General features: G+C 37.9%; 2 protein-coding genes across 4 annotated transcripts in view; both read right to left on the reverse strand.

The window, feature by feature from the left end:
* arap1 (ArfGAP with RhoGAP domain, ankyrin repeat and PH domain 1) overlaps nucleotides 1-1889 on the reverse strand; it is a 71174-nt gene extending 69285 nt beyond the window's left edge. For all 3 annotated transcript variants that reach the window (XM_028045114.1, XM_028045113.1, XM_028045112.1), the window contains exon 1: nucleotides 1739-1889. The gene's annotated coding sequence lies outside the window, so the exon portion shown is untranslated. The remainder of the gene's footprint in view (nucleotides 1-1738) is intronic.
* A 3303-nt stretch (nucleotides 1890-5192) lies between these two features.
* Nucleotides 5193-26668, reverse strand: stard10 (StAR related lipid transfer domain containing 10). Its single transcript, XM_027998974.1, has 8 exons — nucleotides 26269-26668; nucleotides 26031-26168; nucleotides 25779-25956; nucleotides 14457-14604; nucleotides 14210-14313; nucleotides 8985-9102; nucleotides 8503-8555; nucleotides 5193-6590 (listed from the first exon to the last, which is right to left on the reverse strand). Exons 3-8 carry the CDS (start codon nucleotides 25935-25937, stop codon nucleotides 6384-6386), a joined length of 789 nt encoding a protein of 262 aa, XP_027854775.1. The 5' UTR covers nucleotides 25938-25956; nucleotides 26031-26168; nucleotides 26269-26668; the 3' UTR covers nucleotides 5193-6383.
* Between the last annotated feature and the right edge of the window lie 682 nt (nucleotides 26669-27350).

The raw sequence follows: 27350 nt of genomic DNA on the forward strand, positions 1-27350 counted from the left end.
TGAAATGTCTGTACTTCTTTTTTAACAAGATAGTTCCAGGTAACTTGATGGAGAGTATACTGCAACTTCAAAGCCTTGGCCTAGATTGCTAATTGAATTTAGGCCTGAACTTTGACTGGGCCATTCTATCAAGTGCATGCTTTGACCTACAACAGTGGTTTTTGACTCTGTTCTGGAAGACCTGCTGTTCTGCATGTTTAGGTCTTTTCTACAGTCACAAAGCTGACTTAAATAAATAGGTGATTAACAAGCACTTGACAGCACACTGAGGAAACACACATCAGCAGGGACAGTGTGCTCAGAATTTTGTGCAGCATCAATTTTTTTTGCCACAGAAAGCATTTTGTGACTGCCACATGACTTGTGGTAAACAGCAAAAGGGATTTTTTATTCACTTTCTTCTTCTTCCCACATTGGGATTTGAAGTTGTCAACTTTTCTGTTGACAAATTTTCCAACTTGAGCTGTAGATCAATGCAGCTCCTCCAGAGTCATTATGGGTCTAGTTGCCAGTTGCCCGTCATGCCAATTGAGAGGGACAGACATGTCTTGTTATACTTTTTCCATCATCAGCTGATATACCTGACCTGTGTGGTGTATTCTTTGGTCTTCATCTTCTAACAAATATCTGACATTTTTACAGAACAGCTACATTTATACAGAAGTTAAACTACACGCATAATTTGACATCTAAAGGCAATTGGTTGCAGTCGAGTTTATGTTGAGGTGCCAGAGTAACCGCGCCTGAATATGCATGCACATCACATTTTTCAGATTTTTATTTGCAAATAAAAAAAAGTTTTGAAAACCATTTATCGTGTTCTTCAGTTTCACAATTATGCACTATGTATTGGTATGTCACACAAAATTCACTCAAATTTGTGGTTAATGCAAAATATTCAACTGAGCTAGCATGTTATGCAAAAATGTCTTGTGCTACATTGAGCCTCTTGAACTACAAAAAGCAGTTCACATATCTGAAAGAAACAGGATATATATCAGCAGTTTCCACCGATCTAAAAATCATAACTGATAACAAATTCAGACAGTTTCACTCTTGATAAAGCCTCATTTATATGAACTCGTGCTACATGTAGTGCGTGCTGGCCTAGCTTAAAAACAAAAAGCAGAAATGGGCTGATAGAGAGATCTTCAGAAGCATGCACTATGGGTTAGGGGCGATGGGGCTGCACTCTTGATTCAGAGCTGTAGATGAAAGCTTGGAAATAACAATCCATCTGCTTACACAAAACTCATGAATCATTATGAGTAATCCACCAGAACTTCTAACAGTAACAGCCACAACTTCCATGCAATCAGATTGGGAATAATGAATTCCTCTGGGGATAAACAGTCCAGTCACACAGGCAGAGACATAATAGAGAGAAACTTGTTGCATCCAACAGCAAGCCGTGCCTCACAAGTCACCATGAAGTCAATAAACGCTGATTATTGTTTCCTCTTCTTCGTTCATAAGGAGACATCAAAAAGCAGAACTGTACTCGGCTGATAAAATGATTTGTGACTTTTCTGCCAAGCAAACTCGGCGTAAAGTTTCCACATAACAGCTCAAAACACCGGTCAGTGGCACAGAGTAACCTAGACAACCCGTTTATTTTTAACAGGAAACTACTCCGCTGTTAACTGGACTCTGGAAGGGTTGTTTTTTTTCTTTATCTATAAACTTTTTATATGACTAAAACAAAAAATAGACGTATGAAATGGTTTTATCAACTTACCTTTTTAAGCACTAACAGGTGTCCCACTTGGCGAATTTATTCTGTTCTTTTGTCCCCGAAATGGGCTCAGCGGCCACGACTGCAGTCCCGAACAGCTCCTAACATTTTTCTCACGGCGGAGCAGCAGCTCAGGCTACAACTCACTGTCTTCTGACGGCAAGCTGCAAACACGGAAACATTGCACTTCCGGGTAGACCTTTCAGAATAAGTGTACCGTATTTTATTTTGAAGGTCTATAACTTTACTTTTTAGACTTTTCCAGTACATTTCTAGCTAACTAGTGACCAATTTATGCAGGAAAAAAAGTACACAATTTCCGTAAGTCCGTCATGTGACTCCGAGGAACGATTGGACGGCCCAGTGTGCTGTTATGCTGTCATCTTTTACTAGAAGTACATGTTCAGGTAACTATGCTAACTGGAAAGTCCAAAACACAACTATTTATAGCGAGACTACCATTTCGTACAATTGCAATCAAGTAAGAATTCACTCATTTATATAGTAAAATCAACCCAAAAATTACGGTAGGTCTAAAAGTACTGTTTACATATAAATATACTGTTTTACATAATACTAAAATAATATATCAAAAAATTGTTTTTCTAAAGTGGTAACTTAAAACTTTAACCAGTTTTAAATTACCACCAAAATTATTTCTATTAGCTGCAAGTTAATGAGAAGGATACATACATTTTTACTTTAATCAAATTTAGAAGTTTACATACAAGTTTGCAGTACTCAGTAGAATTGCCTTTTAAACTATATAACAGGATAACAGGGATAAAATATTTTTGGTATCATTCACAAGCTATAGTTTGTTCAACTTTTACCCACTCCCCCTCCTGTCTGACATGAAATGTTTAAATGGTGGAATTGTATTATTAATTTCAATAAGAGTGAACAAATTACATAAAATTACAACAAAATGTTCCTCGTGTCCTATTTAGGTAAATGAACAACATCCTATGTATTTTACTGTAAGACCCACCCAGTAACACAGCTTGGAGTTTCCCGTTTTAGTTTAGTGTTTTTTTTTTTTTTTCTGTGGTTAAAAGTCAAGTTAATTATTTTCCATTTTAGGCAGTCACACCATAAAAAAAATGTGTGACTTGGACATTTTCAACTTTAGATTTGTGTGTGTATTTTGTTTATCACATATATTGCAAGGTCAGGGTAATATAGGTCAAATATAGGTCAGAGCGAACACACTGTGTTTATAGTGTGTTCACTCTACTTTTACCCCATGAAGTGCCCCAGAAGGTCCTTTTGGATTTATATTCAAGAAATGTGCCAGATATGGGGGAAATGTTTTAACAGAGGGAATTTACTTTGGATTTTAATTTTAATCCAATCTATTTCACGTCAGCATTGCTTACAGGATGTATGTGCTATGCACACCAGAGCTGAAACCTACAGCACTTTTCAAGTCTTAATATTTGAACTTTTCGAAAACATTTTTTTTTTTTTTTTTTTTTACAATTTTCCATGGTACTCCCAAAATCTTCAATGTATTTTATGTTGTATATATGGCTGATCAACACAAAGTTGCGGAATACAGTTTTTAGATGCAAAATACAAATGCATGCACAGATTTTCTGATTTTCTTCATAAAAACATTTCAAAATCATGTAAAATCTTTCTTCCAATTGACAATTTTTGCTATTTAGTGTTAAAAAACATGAAGACATTAATATTTTTGCCAAGGACTATAATAAAGACGTCGTATGACTATAGCCAATTTGTTACTTGTTGTAGAGTCCCAGTGAAACCAGAAGAGGGCAACCACTTACCATCTACACTGACTCAAGAACCACCTGGGTGGTTTGCACCAGAACAATCATTAAATTATTGCGGATTCCTTTTACTTCATTAAATGGGAGGACAATTAGCAAGACAATAGAAACCTTTGCAATAAGTTTGACGTAATTATTTTTGTCACTGTGAAAAAATTGTTCAAAGTCTTGTCACTCACACTTCACCCATATTGTGATTCTCTGTTATTTGCTCCCCTCCCCACGTCACAATCAGGGACTCTCAATCAGGAGACGTACAAGATTTATTCCCCTCCAGGCTGAATGAACTACACATCTACTCTGCGACAAGTCTGTGACTTGGCAGCGTGTTAGTCATTTCACCTCAGACCTACAGGGAAAAGGACAAAGGTGGAGCTGGAGCAGAAGCTTGTGGTTAGGGGTAGAGGGGATGGGGGAGAAAACAGGTGGCAAAAAGTGAGCTGCAGAATTGGGAGAGTAATGCAGAAGACTGACAATGAATAAAAAAAAGCATGAAAACACTAGACAAGCACAAGTTGCAATACAAGAGCACAAAGAGTCTTAATGGGGCTAAGATAGAACAGGATAAATGAGGGAGAACAAATGGTTGAGATTAGGAATATGGAGAAAAAGAGCAGAGTGGGAGTGGAGAAGGCTGAGCGCTTGAAAAGATGGAGAAAGAAAGAGAAGATGAGGAGCAGAGTGAGGGGTGAACACGAGAGATGTCAGGAGAGGGAGTGGGAGAAGACACAAGGAGGTGGGGTGGCGATGAGTCATCACTAGGCTATCATCCCGGTGGGCCGGGTAGCTGTGGGGGTGGTAGTGTGACACATACAGATCCACAGAGGGTTTTCTGGCCAACATGCTGCTTCTATGTCTCCTCCCGCTGCGGAGGCGGGTGGAAGACAATACGGGGATACCACTGAGACACGACAGAGCAAAGCTGTGCAGTTGCAAACCATTCTTTCGTCCTTCTGACACACACACACATATGAACATTACAATGGCAGAGCGGGAGGCCTCTGCCATTGAGCAATAATAGCAGCAGTGTTGAGTTTGAGATCTTCTTGAATTTCTTGCATACACTTCCTTTCATCATTCATACTTTATAAGGCAGTGCATATGCAGAGGAGACTGGTGTAAAAATGTGGAAGCAAACAGAGAGGAAGAGATGCAAAAAATCATGGCCAAGCCACCACATACACAGGCAACTGCTGTGTTCCTCTCACTTCCTGAGCTATTTTAATAGAGAATCAGATCGGAACGGTTTCTGTTCAGTGTGCCTGCATGCCTGCTGTTATGAGCAGCAGCAAGGCATGCTGCAATAAGAAACAACCCAAGTATAGATCACACAAGATCTCGTCATTATGTCTTGCTCTTTGGTGCCGAGTCGATCTTGGCGTTGCTATGTCAACAGATTGGGGGGGATTCCTAACACTGTTGTAGGCCACTGCACACACGCGCAGTGAATCCGTAGGTGCATGCAATCAAACGAACACACGTGCACATCGTCTCCCATTGTGAGTACAAACAGTTCACCAGTCACAGCTGCATGTAATTGTGTTTGTCTGTTCTGATCAGGGCACTGCACTTTCAAAAAACCTGCATGAAGAAGAAAGACCAACCACGGCAAAACCCAAGCACACGTGAAAACAGGAAAATAAACTCAAAAACCAGTGAAATGATGGAAACCTTTGTAGGAATATGTATTTATTTAAAGTATACATACATTCAGACATCTCCCAAATTAAGAAGCTGTCATTGCATGAATGTAAATCTGCATTTGTCTGTGTGTGACCAAAAAAAAAGGTGGGATGAAGGTTGGGTTGTGGGTTCCAGCTGCCTTCTGCACACCTGCATAATTATGTGCTAAGAAAATGTCATGGAGACACACTGAAGACTGAGAGACTTAAAGATCGAGACTAATACAGGTCTGAGTGCACTGGTGCAGCATGTTTGGATGTATATTTCTGGAGCTCAGAGATCATGTAACTAATTGTGAAAATATTGGATCTTGATAGGTCATATGTAGAATCAATATGCATGTTAAACTTTGTGTGCAAATGGTTTATTAAAGGCATAGTTCTTTGCAAAGTTATTTATGCCCAATAAACTTTTACATTTTGTCTTATCACAACCACAAACTTTGTCGTATTTTATTTGGATTTGTGTGCATGCCAACACGAAGGGGTGCAAAATTACAACTTGAATGGGAAATGATTAATTGTTTTACACCTTAGTTTAAAAATATATATACAATCTGAAAGCTTGACTTGCATTCAGACCATCTTTACTTTGAGATCCCAAATATCCAGTCCAACAAAATTCCTCCAAAAATCACCAAATGGAAAGGGTCCAGTTAAAATAAATAAAATAAAAAATCCATTGCACTTCATTGTTACAGTCTACTGTGTGTTGGAAGATCTCATAGTCAATAAAATACAAAGACGTTTGTGGTTGCAAGGTGAAAAGATGTGTAAAGGTTTTGAAAGTCTAAGTGCTACAGCAAGAATCTATGTATATAGTTGGCATGAAACTCTGCATTAAAAAACATCCCTTTAAAAGGAAAAAAATAATCTTTACTGCTACTTTGAGCACATCAAATATTAGTTTATTTACTTCTAATAGTATTGTTTGTGCTCCTTGTTAATGTGACATGTCTGTGTTCATACGTGTATGTAAATGTGACTGAGTTGGTAAAGTTTATCCGTGTGCCTGTCCTGTCATACCTGTCCTCATTGATATGTTTGCATATGCATTTCATGACCAATATCCAATGTACAGACAGAATCACATATACATACATGTAATGATGGGACGTTTATTAAGCATTTATGTATCCCTGCATTGCTGTTTGTATGAACATGTTTGGTTTAGTCGCTGTCTTCTCTCTCATTAGTCTCGGCCAAAGAGCTCTCGTCGAAATTCTCCAGGCTCTCCGCGCGCTGAATGCTCAGCTCCGAGAGTGGGATTGTAGCTAAGGTGGTCTGTTCGGGGTACAGCCAGGGCTTGAAGTTGGGCCCGTGTCTCTGCTTCCACTCGGCATACTTCAGACAGGCTTTGCTGATCTTTTTCATTGCCTAAAACAAGGACAGAAATAAAAATGAAACAATCAGTTTTGTTTAATATTACACATATTTCCACAGATTAAACTAACAGTCTGCCATTTCTATCAAAAAACAAGGTGGACTGGATTGACACCAGACATGAAATACATTTGTGTTGAGGACTGAAGAAGCTCTGCAGATTAAATTTAAGTGATGGTACAGTTGGAAGCAGAAGTGGTAATGTGAAACATGCATTCGTGGTTAGCCATTTTGTGTCAGGCAAAAATTTTGTATTTGAGTTTGCTGCTTTAGTCTTGCTAAATATTTTTATGAGGTGTTTCTATTGCTTACTGAATTTCTGTAATAAACATTTCTTTATTTTAAAAGCTTTTGTTGAGAAATGCATCAATGCAATCTTTTAGTTGAGGCACACCTGGCACTTGGACTTCCATGTAAATTTATTCAGAATAAGTTTGCAAATTGCATGTTATCTAGTAACGATTCATAGTAACTGACTCAGTACAAACTGAAAACTAAAGCAGTACAGTATGTAAAGACTCTGTCCTTAATCTACACAATGGTGCAGTGATGAAGAATGAGCAGATAAACCAGAGAGATCTTTTGAGCTCCAAAACTGCAAATATTTATATAAGGCATCTTGTATAATTAGAACCTACTACTAAGGTACCTTCACACATTTCCGACTGTGTTTCCAATGAAAGAAAACTCACACAGGATGCTATGGTTAGAAGCTGAAATGGAATGTGTAAATCAATTCGATTCATTTTTATGTTTTGTTAAGGAAATATGAATATTGTTGAGTGTTTAATATGGCTAATCTCATGCCATGTGCGTTTAAGAGATAAACATTCCTATTTGGACAAATGTTAAGCAGAGATAAACATTCTCCTGGCAGGGCTGTAACTTAGAGCAGCCACAAAACACTATTCTCTAGAAAGGCTTTAAATTAGCAGGCCATAAATAATATCTTCCCCTGCCGAGAGGTCGAAGGTTGGGGGTTTCCCAGGGGCTCTGAGCTGCATCTGGAGTTGAGCACAGATTTCGAATCTGGGAAACATCTATGTTTAATTTCGGATACACCTTTTAAATATTGTTCGTGATAAGGCAAAGATTCAAATCTTGGGAGATGCTGAGTCCAAAAGAGTAAAATAGGTTTTGTGAAAATTAACTTATAACTTTAACAACTAAAATGACTCTTGAGTTTGGTCATTAAAACTTAGGGGAAGGTTGACGTTTTTCCAAGGTGGTTCTCTGATTGGTTGAACAACAGAACGCCTTCTTTGCATATATTAAAGTGAGGAAACGCCTACTCACTATAAAGTACATGTAACGCTAATATACAGAGAGTTTTTGCCATCTTTTTTCTCTCCACGTTGGGCGCCTTTGTCTGTCTGTGTGTTTCGTGTTTGTTTTTGTCTCTCCTTGTGTGTTGTTATTTTATGAGAAATGCATATCTCTGTATCTCTGCAGCTTTGTTGTTCATTGCTTTGTTGATGAATTAAACTCTGTGATCTGTGACGTCAACACGCCTTGTTAGTTTCGTTTTACAGCTGGCCGCCGCTCGCCGAGAAGAACCCGGTTGTGTTAAGGAAGAGACGAGCCAAACGTTTTGTTCAAAGTTTTAATAAATTCTTCCTCAATAGTTTCTACTTTGCAAATCTATTTAACCTGCTCTTCACTGATCATGACAGCAGTCAGTTCCATTCTTTCCTTACTTTCAACACAAATATAAACACCCTTCTCAGTATCAACCTAAGCAAACCCACATTTCAGAAATGAGCTGCACAAAATGTTCTTTTTAGCAGGCATGTAATTCCCACCGTGACAGCCCATGTGCCGTGACGTACCGTCAAGATGAAAGACTACCATTTGGAAAACTGCACAAGACACTCACAGGATCCGTGTTAATATGTGCATGACTTACGCGGGGAGCGAGGAAGTGAGAAGATTTGTTGACAACCCACTTGGGTAATGAGCCTGTAAAAAGAAAGAAGGAGCTGGGTAAGTCAGAATAAGTCAAGAAAGAGGTTGATGAGGGATGGAGCAGGTGGCTTGAAGAAAAATGTTAGGTTTTCTTTCATTGCATTTCACATCAAACACATGAAAGAGAATCTTAGTAACTTGATTCTTGTTGCATCCACGCAAATACATCAGGAAGAGGTCATTCTTGAGATCTAAGCAATAAGAACCTGCATGCAAGTAAGAAAATCAAGCAGCAAATCTTCTTCATATGGTTACCAGGACGACCCATTTAACATAAAGGTAAATGAATGAATAATTTATGCAGCCTGCATTAGCACCTGGAAAAGGGAGCATCTCTTTTTTCCATCATTATGTGCAGCATCTATGCACTTTTGAACAAGGCTGTGAACTGATTTTGCTGCAGTATGTGTGTGTGTTATTTACCTCGTGGATCTACCTGGGCCATATAAGTGAGGGTACAGTTGGTTGGTCCCTGGCTCTGAATCATGTAGCCTGTCTGAAGGGAAACAGCCCGCACCATGTCCTTTTTAGGAGGGTATTTCTGTGAAGACAACAATAAATTTACGTTTAGTTTAAGGGCACAACAAAACTGGATAATATCCCTGCATTTTATTATCTATGAGAATGGAGTCTACATTTTTTATTCAATGAGGGTACAATATCTGTATAAAAAAATTAATTTATTCAAGGCTTTTCTAGACATTTTATCAAATAATCTGTCATGTTTGCAGCAAGCATATTGAAATGTGTTTTTTAAATTGCTATAGTTTTACATTCATTTGAAATCCAATGCACAAGACAAAGCACTAACAGCTATACACACTGCAGCAAACTGTATTATTTTACTGCTAACTTCTTTGGCTACATAGCTGAGATAATTATTCACTATAATGACATACAGAGCTGGTTAGCCAGCACTGACTGGAAAAGGCTCACTGCAGAGCACTAAAGAAGCACCCAGAGCAGCACGGAGATGGAAACTCTTAGCAGAGAGGAACTTCATATCACTGCTTTATGTTTTTTTCAGAAATCTGATGCTTATTTTTGGCATCTCCTCTTCTCTACTAACAGGTTACAGTATAGGAATTTCTGCTGAGCACACCTTGGCAGCTTGGTTCATGAATCATCTGCAGGATTTTCAGAACCCAAACAGCATCATCTTCTGGGCTAATGGGCATTTAAGTTGAACTATATCTCTCTGACATCCGGCAGACATGGACACTATATCCTTGATCAATTGATTGATTTGAAAGCAGAGTTTTTGGTGTTACAAAGATAAAAACGTCAAAATATTCATTGAATTTTATCTGATCAATACGAGTTGTTTTAAAACTGAGTTTCACTGTATGGAAATTAGTGTAAAACTGGAGAAGGACATTATAAGCAACTGCCAACATGGCCGAGTCTGGCTGTACAAGCAAGTTCATTCTGAGAGAGGACTGTAAGATGCTAAAAGAAGTCTCCAAAAATTAAGATTTATATAGGAGGGAACCAAAAAGGAAACTTTAAATCTTAAAATCTCAGGTTCACACTGTGCAATAAACCTTTGTCCTGACAGAAAATCTCTGGTTGTGAGCTTTAATCAGTCCTTCAGTATAAAGACAACTAAAAATGACCTTGCGCAGATATCAAGTATTGTCAGATATTTTCTGGGACAATTCTGCTGTGTGACTGCTGCACATCTGATTTTGTCCTCATTTACCCTGACATGCAAGCTGTTTATAAAACACACTGAACATGTTTGTTACAATTGGGTCTCATTTCTCTCCAAGTCCAAATTCAATGTCTGACATGCTTTGGTCAAAATGAAACATGCAAACATTACCAAAGTGAACACTGTCCGTTATCCTGCAATAGCTAGCCCCGCCCACTTCATCACAACCCTCCGGGGCTGACTACTGACCAGTTCTCTGTCTAACAGGTCCGGAAAATCTCTAAGACCTGGGTATTACCCTAAAAGAGATCTATAAGAGATAATCTATTTAAACTGGTGTCGAAAGCGATTCGTCTAGCTCTAACTACCTCCAATCCAGAAGTTACGACCCTTTTCAGTTAAGAAACAGTCAGCTGAGTAGCCCTCACAGCTGCGTAATTCCAATAACCACTCCTGTTAACGGTAGCTCGCTTTCTAAAATATAACTTGCTCTTGGAACCGGCTAGATTAAATTTAGTGACTTGGATGTAAGTCCCTGGGTCATTATTTTACTCTCGCCAAAGGAAATTATGAAGCCTCCTCTTTACTAGAACCATGTACCTTAGTTTTACCTTTATTAAAAGAACTAAAAAAAAATGATTAAATGACTCAATTAATTCCAATGTCCACCAACCTCATTAGAATTTTAGAGTAAGAATTTATTAAGCAAGCTTAAGCAGGGATATGTGACATACAAATCAATAATCAATTGTATACAAGTCAAGAGCAGTGTAATAAGATTAACATGTATAATCATACCCTCCTGTCTCTTTCCCTAACCTATGTCGCAGATTCTGAGATAGCTTTTTAGGAAGCGAATTCTACTCATACCCAGTAGGTGATGGATCTTTGGCAACAGGATTTTTTCTGCGTGTACCTGGATAGATCTCAAACCCCCTACCAGTTTTCAACACTCACAGCCCATCTCCCCATTTCACTTTGCAGATTAAAAGAGAACATAATGACATAACCCATCCATTCTCTGGTTTTTATACGATTCAGGTCAAAGTTTTGAAACTACATTGAAGAGTTTACATCACCATTAGCAGAACTCACAAGTAACACATCACATACTGGCTTAACAAAACAAAAAAAACTTGGGACAATTCCTCTGATTTCTTCCAAAAATGTTGGAGCCAAACATTAAGTTTGTTCCTTTCTTTGATTTTCTTTATTGCAGAATTAAAAACCTTCCTCTTGTTGGAAAAAAAGAGATTGGTCTAATTTGGTAGAATATAGAAGACAAATAATGTCATTAAATTCATTCTCAAATTAAATCATAATAAATAAAGATCTGCACTAGGTAATATTACAACAAGAATGCAAAAGGAATAGCATAAAGAACTGAAATTCAGAGGGGTTGTCAGAGCATTCATGTGATATTAAAGCTAAGTGGAAACAAAGGGAGGAAGATATTTTTGTATCTACAATGAATAAAAGTAATTCACTTTTCCATTAAAAATTTAACCAAAGACTTAATTAATTCAATATTATTTTCTAGTTCCATTCCCTAATTTATCTGTATTTCACTGTTTTAGGCATGCCTGTCTACATCACTGGTTTATTTTAAAGTCAGTGTCATATTCATCGAGATTAATAAGTTAAACAGTCTTCCATACTGTAAGTCTGTAGTTCAACTGATTAGCAACAGTGACTTTGTCAAATCACACAGCTTAACACAAACATTCATTCACGGACACGGATTGTATTATGTCTGTAAACTCTAATTGAGGCAGGAATGCGGAAGGCAAGCCGGAAGTCCAGAGTTAACAGTCACATGAAATGCCTTATGCTTCTGTAAACTTCGTTTTAGGGAGTATAACTCCAAATGAGACAGAGAGGATAGGAGTGAAGGACCAGGAGACTAAATACTTTATTAAACAAGTTATTTAGAAACCTTTGATTATTTTTACTGTGCAAAACTCATCTCTAGTTTCTTTTATGCTTCACTGCCAAACAGTCAAACCCTCTTAATCTTTTAAAGTGGTCTTAATCAATGGTTCCTCGTGGACTGCCACAAACTAAATCTTTTTAAAACATTTACTGATTGTCCCAACAGATAAAAGGACCAATAACTGAAAGGTACTAAATATGTATCCTTACTAACTACATGACAAACTGCAATTCCATTTGTGCAGGGCTGCTTTAAACCGCATAAACTTCAATACACAGTTTTTTGGTTAGCTTTGGCTGCTTTTCAGCCCAATACCAGACTCTTTCTCAAAAGAAACATTTTTCTTTGATAAGTCACCAAAAATCTGACTTACAAATTAATCATGCATGAAAAAGCTACTAAGCTCCCATGTTGTTTCATACAGAAAGCATAGCAAAAATTCTAGTATTTTAAGTTGGAGTGACATTACAAAGGACCCAAATATACAATTTGTACCAATTTCAGTAACCTGCTCTATAACAATAACAAAGATAATACATTCTGACAAATTAATTGCTATAGTTATATGTAACTATACTTTCATGTAACTTTCACTAGTATTCAAGAAATCACCTTAACGTTTCTCAAAGGCTGACATGCAGTCAATAAAAAGCTGAACAATGAGAAATCTCTAATGTCTAGTGTTAGCTCTTCACGCTTATGGCCAATGATGGGTAAAGTGCATAAAACTCATCTCATTCTTACGACATGTGTTGGAAATAAATAAATAAAACGTTAAAGATCTGATTGAGATTGACAAGAGAAAAAACTAAGATGACTGAGTCAGTGAAAAGTACAGGCCTGGTGGGGTGTTCCCAGTCTGAAGGGGTCATTGGCTAACAAAAGCTGTCGTAAACAGATGACGTTCATGTGGATCAGAGGCCAGCCTGCACAATACTGTTTACTGCTGCTTAGCCAGTAGCCACAGATCAATCTGTGGCTATCCTGAAAGGGTGAGTAATGGACATTTGAATCTCAGAGTTGAACCATGAAGCAATAGAAGAAGGTGGACTTGTCTTACAAGTCATGTTTTCTCTTATTTTACATGAGTGGTATGTGCATGTTGTTTATTTGGGGAACAAATGGCATCAAGCTGCATTTGGGGAAGAAGGGAAGAATTTAGGTGGTCGATATTTTGAGATTTACTAACTAGGACTGGTTTGGCTACCGAATGAATGCGAGTGAGAATAGGTTAATGACTGAATGTAGAGCAAAGCTCTTTGGAGTCATCTAGACTAAATGAAGTGCTGAACAAGTTCAGGCAATGTACTATTTAGAAAGAGAGTAAAACAGCTTGACAGCAGAACCACTTGACCTCAACAGGACTGAGAAAAACCTCTAGAGAATCTCACACATTTGTTTGTTCAAATTTTACAAAGCTCACTGCCTCATCAGTGTTACCCAACTAGTTTCTAATAAACACTTTAGTTTTGTTGAAACAGCCTTGGTGACAGGAGATAATTAGGAGCTCAGTTCCACATAGGAAAAGCTGCCAATTTATCAGCAAACGTTTTGGACTGAAGTCCAACTTGTTAATCGCATAATCTTTATGTTCTCTAAACACTATTGGTGTTCTACTACCACTTGATATTAAATGGGTCAAGTTCATAGAAAGTATGTTTAGTAGCCAAAGTCATAATATACAGTGTTCAACTGTATCAGATTAATGATCTTGCAGGGAAAGTGAAGCAGCGCTGGTACATAATACATCTACAGTAAAAGCTTCAAGGGGTAGAGAGTTTTGTCTCTGGACAGATGCCAAGCTGCCTCTTGGTCCTGGATGGAAAGGTTCTCTACAAGATGAGTGAAATTCTAAGTGTCCCATGAAAAGTTTGCATCACCTCCTCTCTACATAAAGACATTCATGCACTACAATGCCCTTGGTAAAATGGGCAAATATTTTTTCAGCTGAGCCAACCATCATCTACTTTGTCCCTTTTATTTCACAATGCTGTATTCATATTTATGTGCAACATAAAAAGGTTATAAAAGGGTTCACTGTATATGGTTGTCCATACATACGGCATGCTTAACAGAGTAGTTCATGATGATGTAATCCTTCCCTATTGGCAGCCAGGAGCGAAGAGTGATGACATCCCGATTCCGGAGAGGTTTCGGACACTTCCCTTTAAAACAAACAATGCATCTCCAATAAAACAAACCGTTGAACAATAATATGCATTTCACTATGTGACCACTTCCCCTCACTACACAAAACCATTCACCCACATAAAGCAAAACAATGTTTAGAACAACCAGTGCAACGTACATGAGTAGTATCCAACATCTGCATTCACTGTGAGCTTCCCAATATCAAAGGTCTCGATGACATTTGAGTCCCACTTTCTTCTGTATTCAATGTCATGGAGAACATCGTACATCGTCTCAGCCGGCACATCCTTACATACCATACGACACTAAAAGAAAGAGGACATTCATCATGAGGCTATAAAGAAAAAAACACACAAGAGTAATGGAATGGATTATTTCTTCACTCTACGGTGCCTTGTAAAACTGTTCAAACTTCCTGAATCTTTTCAATTGTTAACAGAATTTCATATGATAGACCAACACAAATTACTGCATAACTGTGAAGTAGAAGAAAGTGGCGTATTGTTTTCCATTTTAACTACATAAAAAGTTGAAAAGTGTTACAGGTATTTAGTTTCCTTGGAAACTGAAATTGAACTTTTTAGCCTCTGTGGCAGAAGTACCAACACTACATATGACCTTAAAAATAACAGCCTTCTCTTTCCACCTCCATGGGGAAGCATGGAGAAGGAAGTGTCATGCTGTATGAATATCCTTTGTTAGAGACAGAGAAGCAGGTCAGGACTGATGGATAAAAGAATGGAGCCACACTTGACAGATTTGTTCAGTGATTTAAAAACATGCAACATTTTCTCATTACTTTTAAATTATGCACTTCTTTGTACTAATCTGTAACAAAATCCCATTAAAACAAAGTTTGAAGTTGTAACTTAAAAAATAATGAAAAGTTCAAGTTGTAGGAATACTTGACAAAACACAGAAGCTGAAGAGTTCAGCACTGTACACCCCGTTCATTTCTCACTGAGATTCCTCAGATCAAGCAGACACCGACTCATTTCAGATCTAAAGTTTTGCTCCACTCCTGCCACCTGAAAAAGGCAAATATTAAAAGGGTAAACATCAGATTTATCTGCAAAAATCTTTGCATTAACATACAATACTGCTGAAAAGAGAAATACAAATGAACAGGATCTTGTAGAGAAACTTCCACAAACAAACAGACCTATGTGATGTGGAAGTGTTTAGACATCAGCTGGTTGGAGAGCATTGATGTCAGAAAGACGGAGATTGGGTGTGAAACACAAAGAAAGAAAAGCACAACATCAGGCCACCGATCACAGATGAGTCATTATTAGATCTGAGCTCCAACAGAAAAATCACACATTCAGTACAAGTCAGAGACAGGGACATATGTCAGACAGCCTGCAAGAGTCATGCTCTGAATTATCTTTTTTAGCTTTTATTGTTGGACAGCTAACTTCTACCATTTGGAAAAAGCAGTGTTTCAGAATTGATCACAAGATGCAAGCATAATGTCATTCATCCATCCATGCCACCTCTTTCTTTGTGTCTTTTCAGGTGCTGCAAAGCTTATTAATAGAACCAGGGATCTCCTGTCTTTGCTTTGCTTTGAGAAATGCCTCAAACCCCAGAGTGTAGCCATTGCTGGAGTTACAACTGTCACAGGGACGCATCCCAATAATATCAACAAGTACAATGGAGTGAAAGAATCCGCAAAAATGAAGAGATCAATGAAGGAAAGCACTTGTGAAACAGACATAAAGTGAGCAAGAAAAGACAAGCAAATGAGAAAGAAATGGACCCAGTCTGTCCCAGAAGATTTAAAGTCCCAATACTAATCAGTCGAGAAGGCAGCCTGTCTTTATCCATCTGCCTCTTCCCATTCCCCGAGGGATTCATTTAGAAAAATTATGCTCATTACTGCTAGGAAAGCTCTTTGAATAGAGGGAAACTCACACTGTTCAATAAAAATAGCATATAGGTTCCCCTTTTAGACCAATATCAAACTGTTCTGTAACGACATAATATAACATCTAAAGTACTGTCTTAGACATGAACAAGTAACTTCAACTATAATTGCTGAGCAGTACAAACAGCTTGAAAAATCTGTAAACAGAAGCATAAAGACTGCAGAATGGTTTGCAAATCTTTTAACATCTTCTGCAATGTAATGTTAGAGTGAAATTCAGAATCTACTATATATCAACTACTCAATAATGGTGTAAAGGCACAAGTTAAGCAGCAACATAAGTTGACTTCCATATATAGACTTTTTCAAGTAAGGTTTGAGCAAGACAACCCACTTCAAGCTACATACTGTATTACAATGGTGATGAATTAATTATGATCAGCTTGACCTTTCACCAAATGAAAGCATTTTGTGCATTAAATAAGGTCCCCATGTTTTAAAAGAACCAATTAAACAAAGTGAGCAACATAATCCTCGTCTTGAAATGCTTAGCATTTTGTTACATTTTAAATTTGAGCAACATTTGGGTATGTATCCACATAAAAGCTGCTTTCACAAATCATTCCTATTTGTAATTTTTCTTAAGTACTCAAAAACATGGCATTATTTTTAGCAAAGTTTCTTTACTCAAACAAAAACAGAAAATCACCCAAAACTGTGAGGGAAATATGACAGACCTTTTGTGGGTTGCTGTAACCATGCCAAAACAAAAACAGACAACCAGCCATAGAGCAGAAACATTGCACACGGTTAGGTTACAGTGTGCAATTAAATTTCAGTTTTCAGCTTAGAGGCTGGGCAAAACACTTATACCTAAGAACAATTTAGAATAACCAAATAATCCTTTCATGTTTTGAGCTGTAAGAGGAAGCCGGAGTTCCCATGCATGCACAGGAAGAACATACAATCTCCATACAGAAAGCAATCCGGTTGGGATTCAAACTTGGAACCTAATTACTGGAAGGCAACAATGTAAGGACCAGGTACTTACTTCTAGAACCTGGTCCAGAAGAAAATGTTTTGTCTCTCCTAAAATAAAACATTTTTGTGAGAGCAAGAATGTAAAGCCCAATGGGGGACAACAACTTCATACAGCACGACTTTAAACAGAAATCACAAAAACATCCTCAGTGTTTAAGAAATTTTTTGTTCTACTAAATGCTTATAGTCCAATACTCATTTTAAACATCAAAACACAATTTTTATCTTTTTTATTAAGCTGATATCTACTGAAATTAGAACTTTATAGTCTTCCTTGATTAATGTTTTTTTTTTATTCATGCAAAGATCTAAAGCAATTGAATGATATGTAAATGTTATTTTTGGCTAGCAGTGAACAAGTTTGAAAAATGTTTTGCAAGGCTTAAAATATAAAACAGGCGTGCATAACTCTTGAAGCGTGTGAAATGTAACAGGAAGTCAGATGCACTCAATTTAACTGTCAAACCACCTAGATTTACATCAAAAATGCAGCCCTTAGACTAAGATACAACATTTGTGTGAGTAATATTAGGGATAGTAATATCAAGTTCAGGTAAAAGAAAGCATTGCTAAAAGAATGTACCACAACTCAGAGCTTTGCCATGAAAAGGAAAGTGTAACTAAATGCTCTTGAAGGCATGCATGATAGCTGGTTAAATAATACTCAAAAGCCTGACCAAGAACAGAGGTCAAAATGTATTAAAAAATTATTATTTCTTAGAAACTATTTTCTAAGAAAATATTTTCAGATATTAAAACAAACCCCAGGTCAGCACAGCAGCTGGTCAGTCACTTTTTGGCTTAAATAAATAAATAAATAAATAAAAACAATCCAACTTTTTTCATTTGTCTTTCATACAAAGGCTGTGATAAGCTTGCACCTCCACTACGAGGGTGCAATATCAGCTTATTTAGATCCAAAATTGATCTAATTATGCTGTAGTGTGGAAATGGGCCGGAGATAAAAGTTCTTTCAAACTTCGTGGGGCCTCGCACAAAGGCTTGGTCTCTTCATTCTCTGCAGTAAAGATTGAAACAAAAGTAACCACAGAGAGCACAAGTCACATACAAGGCATACTTGTGATCACATGTTAAAGACAATGACTAGACACAGCAGGCGACATTCAGTGAAAGGTGACAGAAAGTTGCTTTTACTGTCTGTGAGAAATAAGAAAATAAAAATGACACAATTGGTGTCATTCTTATACAATTAGTGGTTAAGAGATTTCCTACTAAATGCTCCAACAGGTGATTGAATTGAGGTAGAAAACCTATGGTTTGGCATAGTGGCGCAATTATTAGTGCTGTTGACTTGCAACAAGAAGGTCCTGCTTTATGATCCCAGTAAAAAGGTCCAATATTTTTGAATAAACTTTACACATTCCAATGTGTAAAGTTGTGTAAAGTCATATTTTCATGTGATGTGAACAACCATTTTCCCCTTCAAACTACTTAAAAATCACAAACAGACAAAATATGTCTGACATACCTTCAATAGAATGCCAGAAACAATGCCTCAGTACTTGCAACTTGCTATGCTTGATAGCCAACAACATAATTGTCAATGTTTGCATGGCTGTGTGCGTGTGTATGCGTGTGTGAGCAGTTGCGCGTAGATGGATTGCCAAATCCAAGGCGCGGTAGGTCAAAAAAAAACAAAAAACAGTGGGAATAAAGGATGTGTTGAATCCACAGGCAAACTGAAACAGGAGTAGGAGGAATGAGGACAATTGAATAAGAAAAGTGAAAGAGAAGAAGTGAAGGGGCAAAAGACATTCAGTAGAAAATGAAGACATACACCCTCCTAAGAACAAATCTGTGTAATTCTATTATATACTAATTCAGTAAACTCAGCATAGGAAGCCCAGAGTGAGGGACGGGAGAAAGAGGCAGGTGAAACAGGGTTCAGAAAGATCCACAGGCCAGAGTAAAGACCAAAAACAGAGATCTATCCAGTTGCTTATGATTATCCACAGTATAGCATCCACCCACACCATGCACCCAACAATCCCTTTTCCCCTCCCATGTAACTCAACCCACCAACCTTTCCTTCTTTCCTTTGGTTCCTTCATGAGACACTTTTTTCCCATTGCCCTCTCATACCTACTCTTCCTCCTACAAACTTGTCAGCGCTCGTCATCTTCTTTTGAGAGATGATACAAAAATGGCAGAAACAATTCTGGGGATGCTTCATGCAGAGCTTCCCTCTGCATCTGCATAGAAAAGGACAATCCCAGAAGGCTCTTTTTTGTGTGTTAGTGTTTGCCTGGGCATGTGTTTCTGTAGTGTTACACTAAAATTTATGTTACAATAATTAAATGCACAAAAGTAGTAAAAACAAGAACATATATTCTCCAAGTAACTGCCTGCTTTAGTTATCAAAATAGAGGAATCATTCAACTCAGACAGCTTCAGTCAGTGTATGCAAACAGAATAAAATATTTATTATTCATAACCTAAATCTCTAAACCAACAGCAACCGCAGTTCTGATTTTGATGACGGATCTGTAAACCTTCTCAGCTTACATGTTTAAGCTGCAGCGACTAAAATAAGGTTTCTACAATTAACCTCTGATTAGAAGACAGACATACTTGGGTAATCAGAATTTTGACCACTGGAAAACATGCCAAGTCAAGCTGTTGGAACTAAAGACACCACCACCTACAACTCCAAATAAAGTTGTTTTAATATTACAGATAAACTACAAGGCATGTCTGTAAAGCAGCAGATCGCAGGCTAGCTACCAAAGTAGATAGCCTGAGTTAATTAAAATCAGCTTCTGATAATTGTGTTGCTCCATCCAAAGCAAACCATTAAGTTAATTTCAAAAGGTGCTTCCCCTACATTTTTGCTCAGGTTTGTGTAACAAAATAAATGAATAGCACAGATATATGTAATAACAGGTCATTGTTTTTGTTGTGCAAGAATAATTCTTCCTCTCCATCTAAAACAAAACCTATAAGGTCCTGTTATATATTTTATTTTTCTGAATAATAGTACTGCCCATTGTAGAGTGGAAGATCAATTGCTCGAGCCCTGAAACAAAAGTTGAGACAATATCATACGATGTAAAAGGCAAGCTCATGTTACCGTCATATTTACATAAAGATAAGAGGCAGTTATAAACAGAGGCCCAACCCAAATGACTAACGTGTGTGTGTGTAACTGTTTGCAAACTACAGCTGTCATTAAGAAATACAGCTGGTGTAAATAATTTAAAAAAGCATGAATAAGAAGATTTGTTCCTTTGCATTCATATAGTGGACATACAAAGAGTTAACACGCCAATGAAGCAGACTTGCCGTGTTGATTATGTTACGCCAAAATCAACAAGCGCTTGGCTCCAGGGTAAAATCCCAATTCATGGTATGATGTTGGATCCCCCTCTGCATATGAAGATAACACACTTAGACACACACCCATGTATGCACACATCAATTTATTTAACAAAGTAAACACCTGGTGGTTAACTCACGCTCTTCAGACCCGGATACAGCAGCAGGAAAAAGGACTGCTGATACATCTAAACCCATTCTGTTTGCTTACTGTCCCAACCAGTACTGAAAGATCACATTACTGTCAGCTACTGTGGTATACAGGCCAATTTTCAAGACTGGTGGACTGAGGAAATTGTAGTCCTCTAACAAAGAAAGCGTTGAGCATAACTTGATCAGTATTACATGATTACAATTTTTTGACATCCCAGTTTCTCCCAATTTAAATGTACACTTGGCTAACTTTGACTTAGAAACCAAATGACTGCAGTCATCTATTCTATTTAAAGTGAAAAAAGTGTTTTCTTTACACCTGCTTAGTCTGCTCAATGTATAATAAATAGGAAAATGAGGTTGGTTCATGGTTTTCTGCATAAGCCAGGGGTGCCCAACGTTGGTCCTCTAGGGCCGGCATCCAGCATGTTTTAGTTCTCTCCCTGGTGGTAGTAACAACCTTCTCAGCATGTCAGTGTTCTTCTTAGGCCTTTAATGAGCCATCATTTGATCCAGGTGCGTTAAACCAGGGAGAGAACTAAAACACGCAGGATGCCAGTCCTTGAGGACCAACTTTGGACACCCTGGTATAAGCTAAGAAAATTAGAGCATGTTGCCCATGAAAAAAAAGTTATTAGCCAATTAGAAATCACTTTGTGTTCAACAGGCAGAATTACTTTTGCTTCATGTTTCTTGTGTAAATATCCACATTCTTAAAAAGGCATTTTTATTTTCATTAGTGGCAGAGTATTGTTAAAGTACAGAAAAGGTCCTCATGCTGCACCATCAAATGAGACACAGTTGAAGGAGATAACAGAGTTTGCTCATTGCATATTTGCCCAAGTTCTTCACATTAACTGACTAATGGCTACTATATCATTCAAACATCCTTTTTTGTTACAATGAACAATTATCATACTCTGATGCATTTCTGGGAAGAGGCAGACATTTTATCGGTACAACACAAAGAGGTGTCAAAACGTTTGTGAAAATGTAAGCAGTTTCATGAATGTTACAATGCTAAACAATACAAGCAAAAGAAGTGAATCATCTTCCATTTTCTACCCTTCACTTTTTTTGTATGAGCTTCAAGGCTTGATTTTCTTTTGCTGAACAAAAGTTATGCAAAGACAAAAAAAAAAAAATGATTCACAGTTTTCATATATAAGCATTATGGTTGTTTTGACCAACTGCCAAATCTGTTACTTTCATGTACAGTAAATTCCTGCTTGCCTTCTTTCTAGAAAGGTAGATCTAGCCACATAACCTGGGTGAATAAATTAAAACTCAGTCATCAATACTGCAACAGACAATAGACCCTTTTCCAGCATGGTTATGTTGTTGAGAGTAATGGAATTAAACTTCAGAATATCTTGTTCCGCCTAAATCAAGGAGAAACCTTTCTCTTTATGATTGGAGTGAAAAACTGCCCAGTAGCTCACACATGCACAGAGGCGACATTTTAGCACCGTGTTATTGATCCAGACCACTTTATAGTGTGAAAATCATAGAAACAGTCCATCTGTGACTGTTTCATCTTTTGAACAAGTGTGTCAACCCTACATCATATCTGCAAAAGTTTCAAGCCTTGTGTCTTTTTGTCTTAAGGAAGATACAAAAGATATGTGCATGTCTGCGTGTGATGTGCTGACGTCAAACTTTATTTGAACACATTTTCAGATTTCTTTCTGTCACAGAATCTGTTTGTCTCTTTTTTCATCATCAACAACCAATGCTTGCTGTTTGATAAAAAAATAGAAGAAAAAAAACCTGCCTCCTTATCAATGCACCACAACAGCAGATTCTGCACTGTACTGAAAGAGATTATTTTTGCTCCATTATGCTTGATCAGCATTGTATGACTAACAGATATGCATTTATTTATACAAATCCCCACACTGCTGCTACATAATTAAAATAAATTGAGTGGATGAGTTCAAAGGATAAAGAATTTGAGCAAATAAAATGTTTGAAAAGTAACCAATAAAAAAAGAAAACCTAATGTAGCCTTGAAAAATATCAATGTGTGCTTTTGTATATGAAGTAAACTCTAGAAAATGTTTTAATTTGGACTCAAATGTGAAGAATTACTTTGTAAAAGCGTTTACGGCACTCGAATATTTTCACAGTTTTTCATATTACATCAAGAAGCTTTAATGTGGTTTACTGAGGCAAAATAATAAAACAAATGCAGGAAAAATATTGATGCTCTGTTTTTGTTGGGGTTTTTATTGCAAACAAAATCTGATAAGTGTAGCATGCAAGTATTCAGACCCCAGTCTAACAAACTTTTACTGTATTGGCAGCTGCGGTGTCACTGTAGTACAATTGCAGTACTTAGCATATCTACAGATTAAAATTTCTGCCCAGGTTTCTTTGCTACAGGCCTACAGACATTTTTAAGTCTTGCAACAAGTCATCCATTCTAACACAACATAAGTGGACTGAATTTGTACAGTCATACCGACCACTCAAAGCACTTTACACTAGATCTAGATTCATCCAATCATACTCACAAATGCACACGTACACATTCATACATTGATACACAGCTTAAGGTTAAGTACCATGACCAGGGGCACACTGACATGTGGTAGAAAGAACCTGGAATCAAACCCACAACTTTCGGGTTGCAAAATGATGACTCTTCCCACTGAACCATAGTGACTACAAAGCAAATTAGTCCCTTGTATGTTTAGGGCTTTTATCCTGCTGAAAGGGGAACTTATGCCTGAAATCTCAATTCTTGTGCAGCCTTCCATAGGTCATCTTCCAGGAATGTCCTGCAGTTCTCTGGTCAATGTAGAACAAAATCTACCCAGAGCATAATGCTGCCATCACTATGTTTCCCCTTGTGGTTGGTATTTTGAAGATGATATACAATGTTAGGTTTTCTCCCATGCACAAATCTTTGCAAATGTTGACCAGATCTCATTTCCTCTTTCATAAAGTCCCATTTTATGGAAGGTACAACAGTACCAAGGTACAGCTGTATACACACTGAACTTATGTTACACACAAAAAGGCTCCATTCCTAATGAACTACACTTTTGAAGTCAACTTTAGGCAAAAGGTGTCAAATACAGATGCATATCACATGTTTTAAGGCTTATATTCATGAAAGAAAGAAAAACCATCTAAGTTCTTACATCTTCTTTGTAGTTATATGATTCTTAATTCTATACTACTACTTGCTAGGGGACAAAATATGAAAATCCTCCCGGGGTATGAATACTTCTGCAACACACTAGTTTTACTAACAGTAGTTGATTTATCTCTGGGGAAATAAAATTGCCTCTTAAGTTTTCCCACCTGCTCTCACATCTGTTAAATAAGGGGAATTTTCCCATAGAGTGCATTAGGGTTGCATCAGCACCACTGTAAACATTTACAACAGGATGTTGCACTTGGGGCTTTCCTTGACAGTTGTTCTATAAAAAATTACTTCCACCTAATCTTCCATGATTGCAAATGGATGACATATAGTTTTGTTTGTTTTGGAACTCTTCCTTTTAGTCAGCTTTAGCATGGCGAACAACTACAATGGTCCATGCAGCAAAAAGCAGCAGCAGTTAAAGCATGTCAGCACTTTCGATCATATGGGAATTTGGCAGAGCTCTTCCCTGCATCCAGATTGTACGACTGGAGTGCAAATGTGCTGATGCCTCAACTTTCCTTTTATTCATGTTTTATGGACAAAACATGAATAAAGAACTAGAATTGACTTTTGCTTTCTTTGTATGGGTCCATCTCAGTGGATCAAAAAGTTAGTTTATTCAGTTCAAAGAGTGAAGCTTGTGTCATAAAGATTCATTTTACACAGATGATTATTCCATTTTAGGTGTTAATTTAAATAATTATGTTTTAAAAATATGAAAACCAAAAATTCAGTTTCTCAAAAAGTTAGAATATTACACAAACTCAATTAAAAATAAGTTTTGTTAAATAAATGCCAGTACTTGGTCTGGGAGTTCTGGCTCTTTTGCATGAATTGCTGCATTGATGCAGTGTGGCATAAAGGTTATCAACTTGTGTCCCCAATGAGGTGTTCAGGAAGCCTGGGGCTGACAGCATCTGCATTGTTCTGGTGTCTCTTGTCAACATGTCGGAGATTCTCTGTGGGGTCTAGGGCTGGTCAGACCTGATTTACTGCTGGCCAATCAAGCAGTAACATCATGGTCATCCAACCAGGTACTGGTAGTTTTGAATGTGTGATACGTCCTGCTGGAAAATTAAATCAGCCTATCCATAAAGCATGTCAGAGTGATCTAAAATCTAACATTTTCTGGGAGACTCCTGAGCAGATGTTGAACTTGCTAAAATAAAGCACAGTGCAGGTGACATGGCTCCCAAAATCATCACAGACTGTTGAAACTCCTCACTAATCCTTAAACTTCCAGGATTCTGTATCCTCCACTCTTCCTCCAGACTCTGTGATCTTGATTTCCATAAGAAATCCAAAACTTACTTTGATCTCAAAAAAGGGCTTCGGACAACCGAGCAACTGTCCAGTCCTTTTACTACTCAGGTACGACACTTATGACATTGTCTCTGTTTCAGGAGTGGCTTAGCTCAAGGATGTGCCCATGTTCTGGGCATGTATATATTTGGTAGCTCTTCAAGCTACTGCTGCAGCTGAAATCTGCTTTGTACACCTCTCATAACCTCTTGAATATTTTTTGTTTAATGTCCTCACAATGCTTGACTATCCCTGTTGCTAATGCACTTCTGTTCCTAAAACATATTTTCCTTCCACTGAACTTTCATTAATTCACTTGGATACAGCCAGCTTCTGTACTGAAAATACATGGTTAGGTATGCAGGGTGCAGGTCACTGTCTGCTGGACAAATGTCAAATCCACAGTCTTCCAGGCCATAATAAAATATTTCTGTAATAAAACTCATTTTTAAATTAGTCTTTGGTCAATTTCCAGTTTTGTGGGAAATTTAATTAATTCTAAAATGTCCGTGTCCTTTTTTTGTATTGAATTGCTTGAATAAATCTACTTTTAGATGATATTGAGATTTACTCAGATACCAGTGTAGATTTAAAAAAAAAAACAGACTCAGTCGCCTCACCTTAATTTTATGGACGGATTTGCCCTCCTCCAGCACCTGGGTCCACACCGTGATGCCCCCCTTGGTGTAGGTCATGGTCCAGCCCTCTTCGCACAGGCACTCCGCCTTGAAGCTTGCGAACGCCCTGTCGTCCGGGATGGTCACTGTCTGGCCAGACATGGCTTGTTGCCGTGAGAAGCTGCGGGAGGAGGAGACTCTCACTGGAAAACACAGCTTTATGTCGACGAGAAATCAAGAAACCGACGATATTACCTCCTCTTCGGTGCCAATAAGTTGTCTAATTAAATTTCCCCCGTACAGGAAGCGTTTGTAAGGCTTGTGATGCTCTCTGTGAGCGGGTGTGCGCGCGCGTCCAGGCAGGTCCAAACACCGCAATCCTCCTTGAACAAACTAATGAAACAGAGGAGTGACTGACACAGCCTGGCACAGGTGTGCACACAAAGCTAAAGCGAACAAGTTAGAGGGGAAATAACATGGGCGAATATTATACCGGCGGTTGAAGAAGTTTCTGTCCGCTTCGGCAGTCCTCAGTAAAATAAAACGCCTTTCTGTCCAACCATATGTTTCAGTCTTTCCGCTTGTCACCCCTTCTTTCAGCCTCCTTCCAGCTCTATGGTCCACCTCCCTGGTCCGCAGCCCTCGTTGTCTCCCCCTTTGCCTTTTCTTTCAGATGTTTATTCCGTCACTTTACAGGAATTAGCGGAAGGTCTCCATGTCTGCGGTACAGTTGTGGCAGGTGGTGGTGGTGGAGATGCAGGCAAGGGAAATAAAAAGGAAAAGGAGGAGGAGAAACCGAGCGACGCAGGGAAAGCTACATTGAAATTGCACCTCCCCGTGTTACCTTCAGGTGCTCCTCGTAACGCTCACAGCTACACATGCACACGTGTGGCGTTTAGATGACTAGATTAGAAAAACTCTTCAGGGGCAAAATTGAAACAGTTACACTTTAACACTTCCTGTTAGCTTAGTTTGGATGCCATTTTCTTTTCTGAAAACTTTTTTTTTTTCTGTCTGGAAAGGTGTTTATTTTTTAAATGCAATGAAGCTCAGCCTCACTTCTGAAGTGGTGCTTAAGCTGCTTTCAGAAGCACATAGATGGAGTTTTGATATTATTTGCCAGGTTAACCGGCCATAGAAAGAAGCTTTATTTTTTTCTGACTCAACGTCCATTTGAATGCTGTTTCAGTTAAGCAACAACTTAATTTATCTTGTCCAGTTAAACTCATTTGTAGCAAACAAACTTTTTAGAAAAATGCAAGACCAGTATTAGCCGCATCATTTGCTTTTTAACTTTGGAAAAGCCTGCCCCTTGTTGGCAGGCTGGGGAGGATTTCTCTGGGGAGGATTTCTGGGGAGGATTTCACTGTTTTTAAGGAGTACAATTCATATATTTAAATGTATTACAATGTAGTATTTTGTCTTTTTTTACTATTTTTATTATGTTGCGTAACTACAAATCATTTTATACACCCCTTTCCTGCCTCCATGAAATTTTAATACTGTACCACCAAATATTGCTAATTTTGCAAAAGACTGCTGTACTTTGCCAAAATGTCTGGTTTATTTTTATCT

This window comes from Xiphophorus couchianus, chromosome 18, assembly GCF_001444195.1.
Source record: "Xiphophorus couchianus chromosome 18, X_couchianus-1.0, whole genome shotgun sequence".
NCBI lineage: Eukaryota > Metazoa > Chordata > Actinopteri > Cyprinodontiformes > Poeciliidae > Xiphophorus > Xiphophorus couchianus.

Excerpts from the sequence above, each read along its gene's own strand:
- stard10 (XM_027998974.1), bottom strand. The coding sequence starts at position 25,937 with ATGTCTGGCCAGACAGTGACCATCCCGGACGACAGGGCGTTCGCAAGC. Across the intron at positions 14,605-25,778 it reads AATCCGTCCATAAAATTAAG|TGTCGTATGGTATGTAAGGA; the intron begins GTGAGGCGACTG and ends TCTTTCTTTTAG. Across the intron at positions 8,556-8,984 it reads GGCCCAGGTAGATCCACGAG|GCTCATTACCCAAGTGGGTT; the intron begins GTAAATAACACA and ends TTCTTTTTACAG.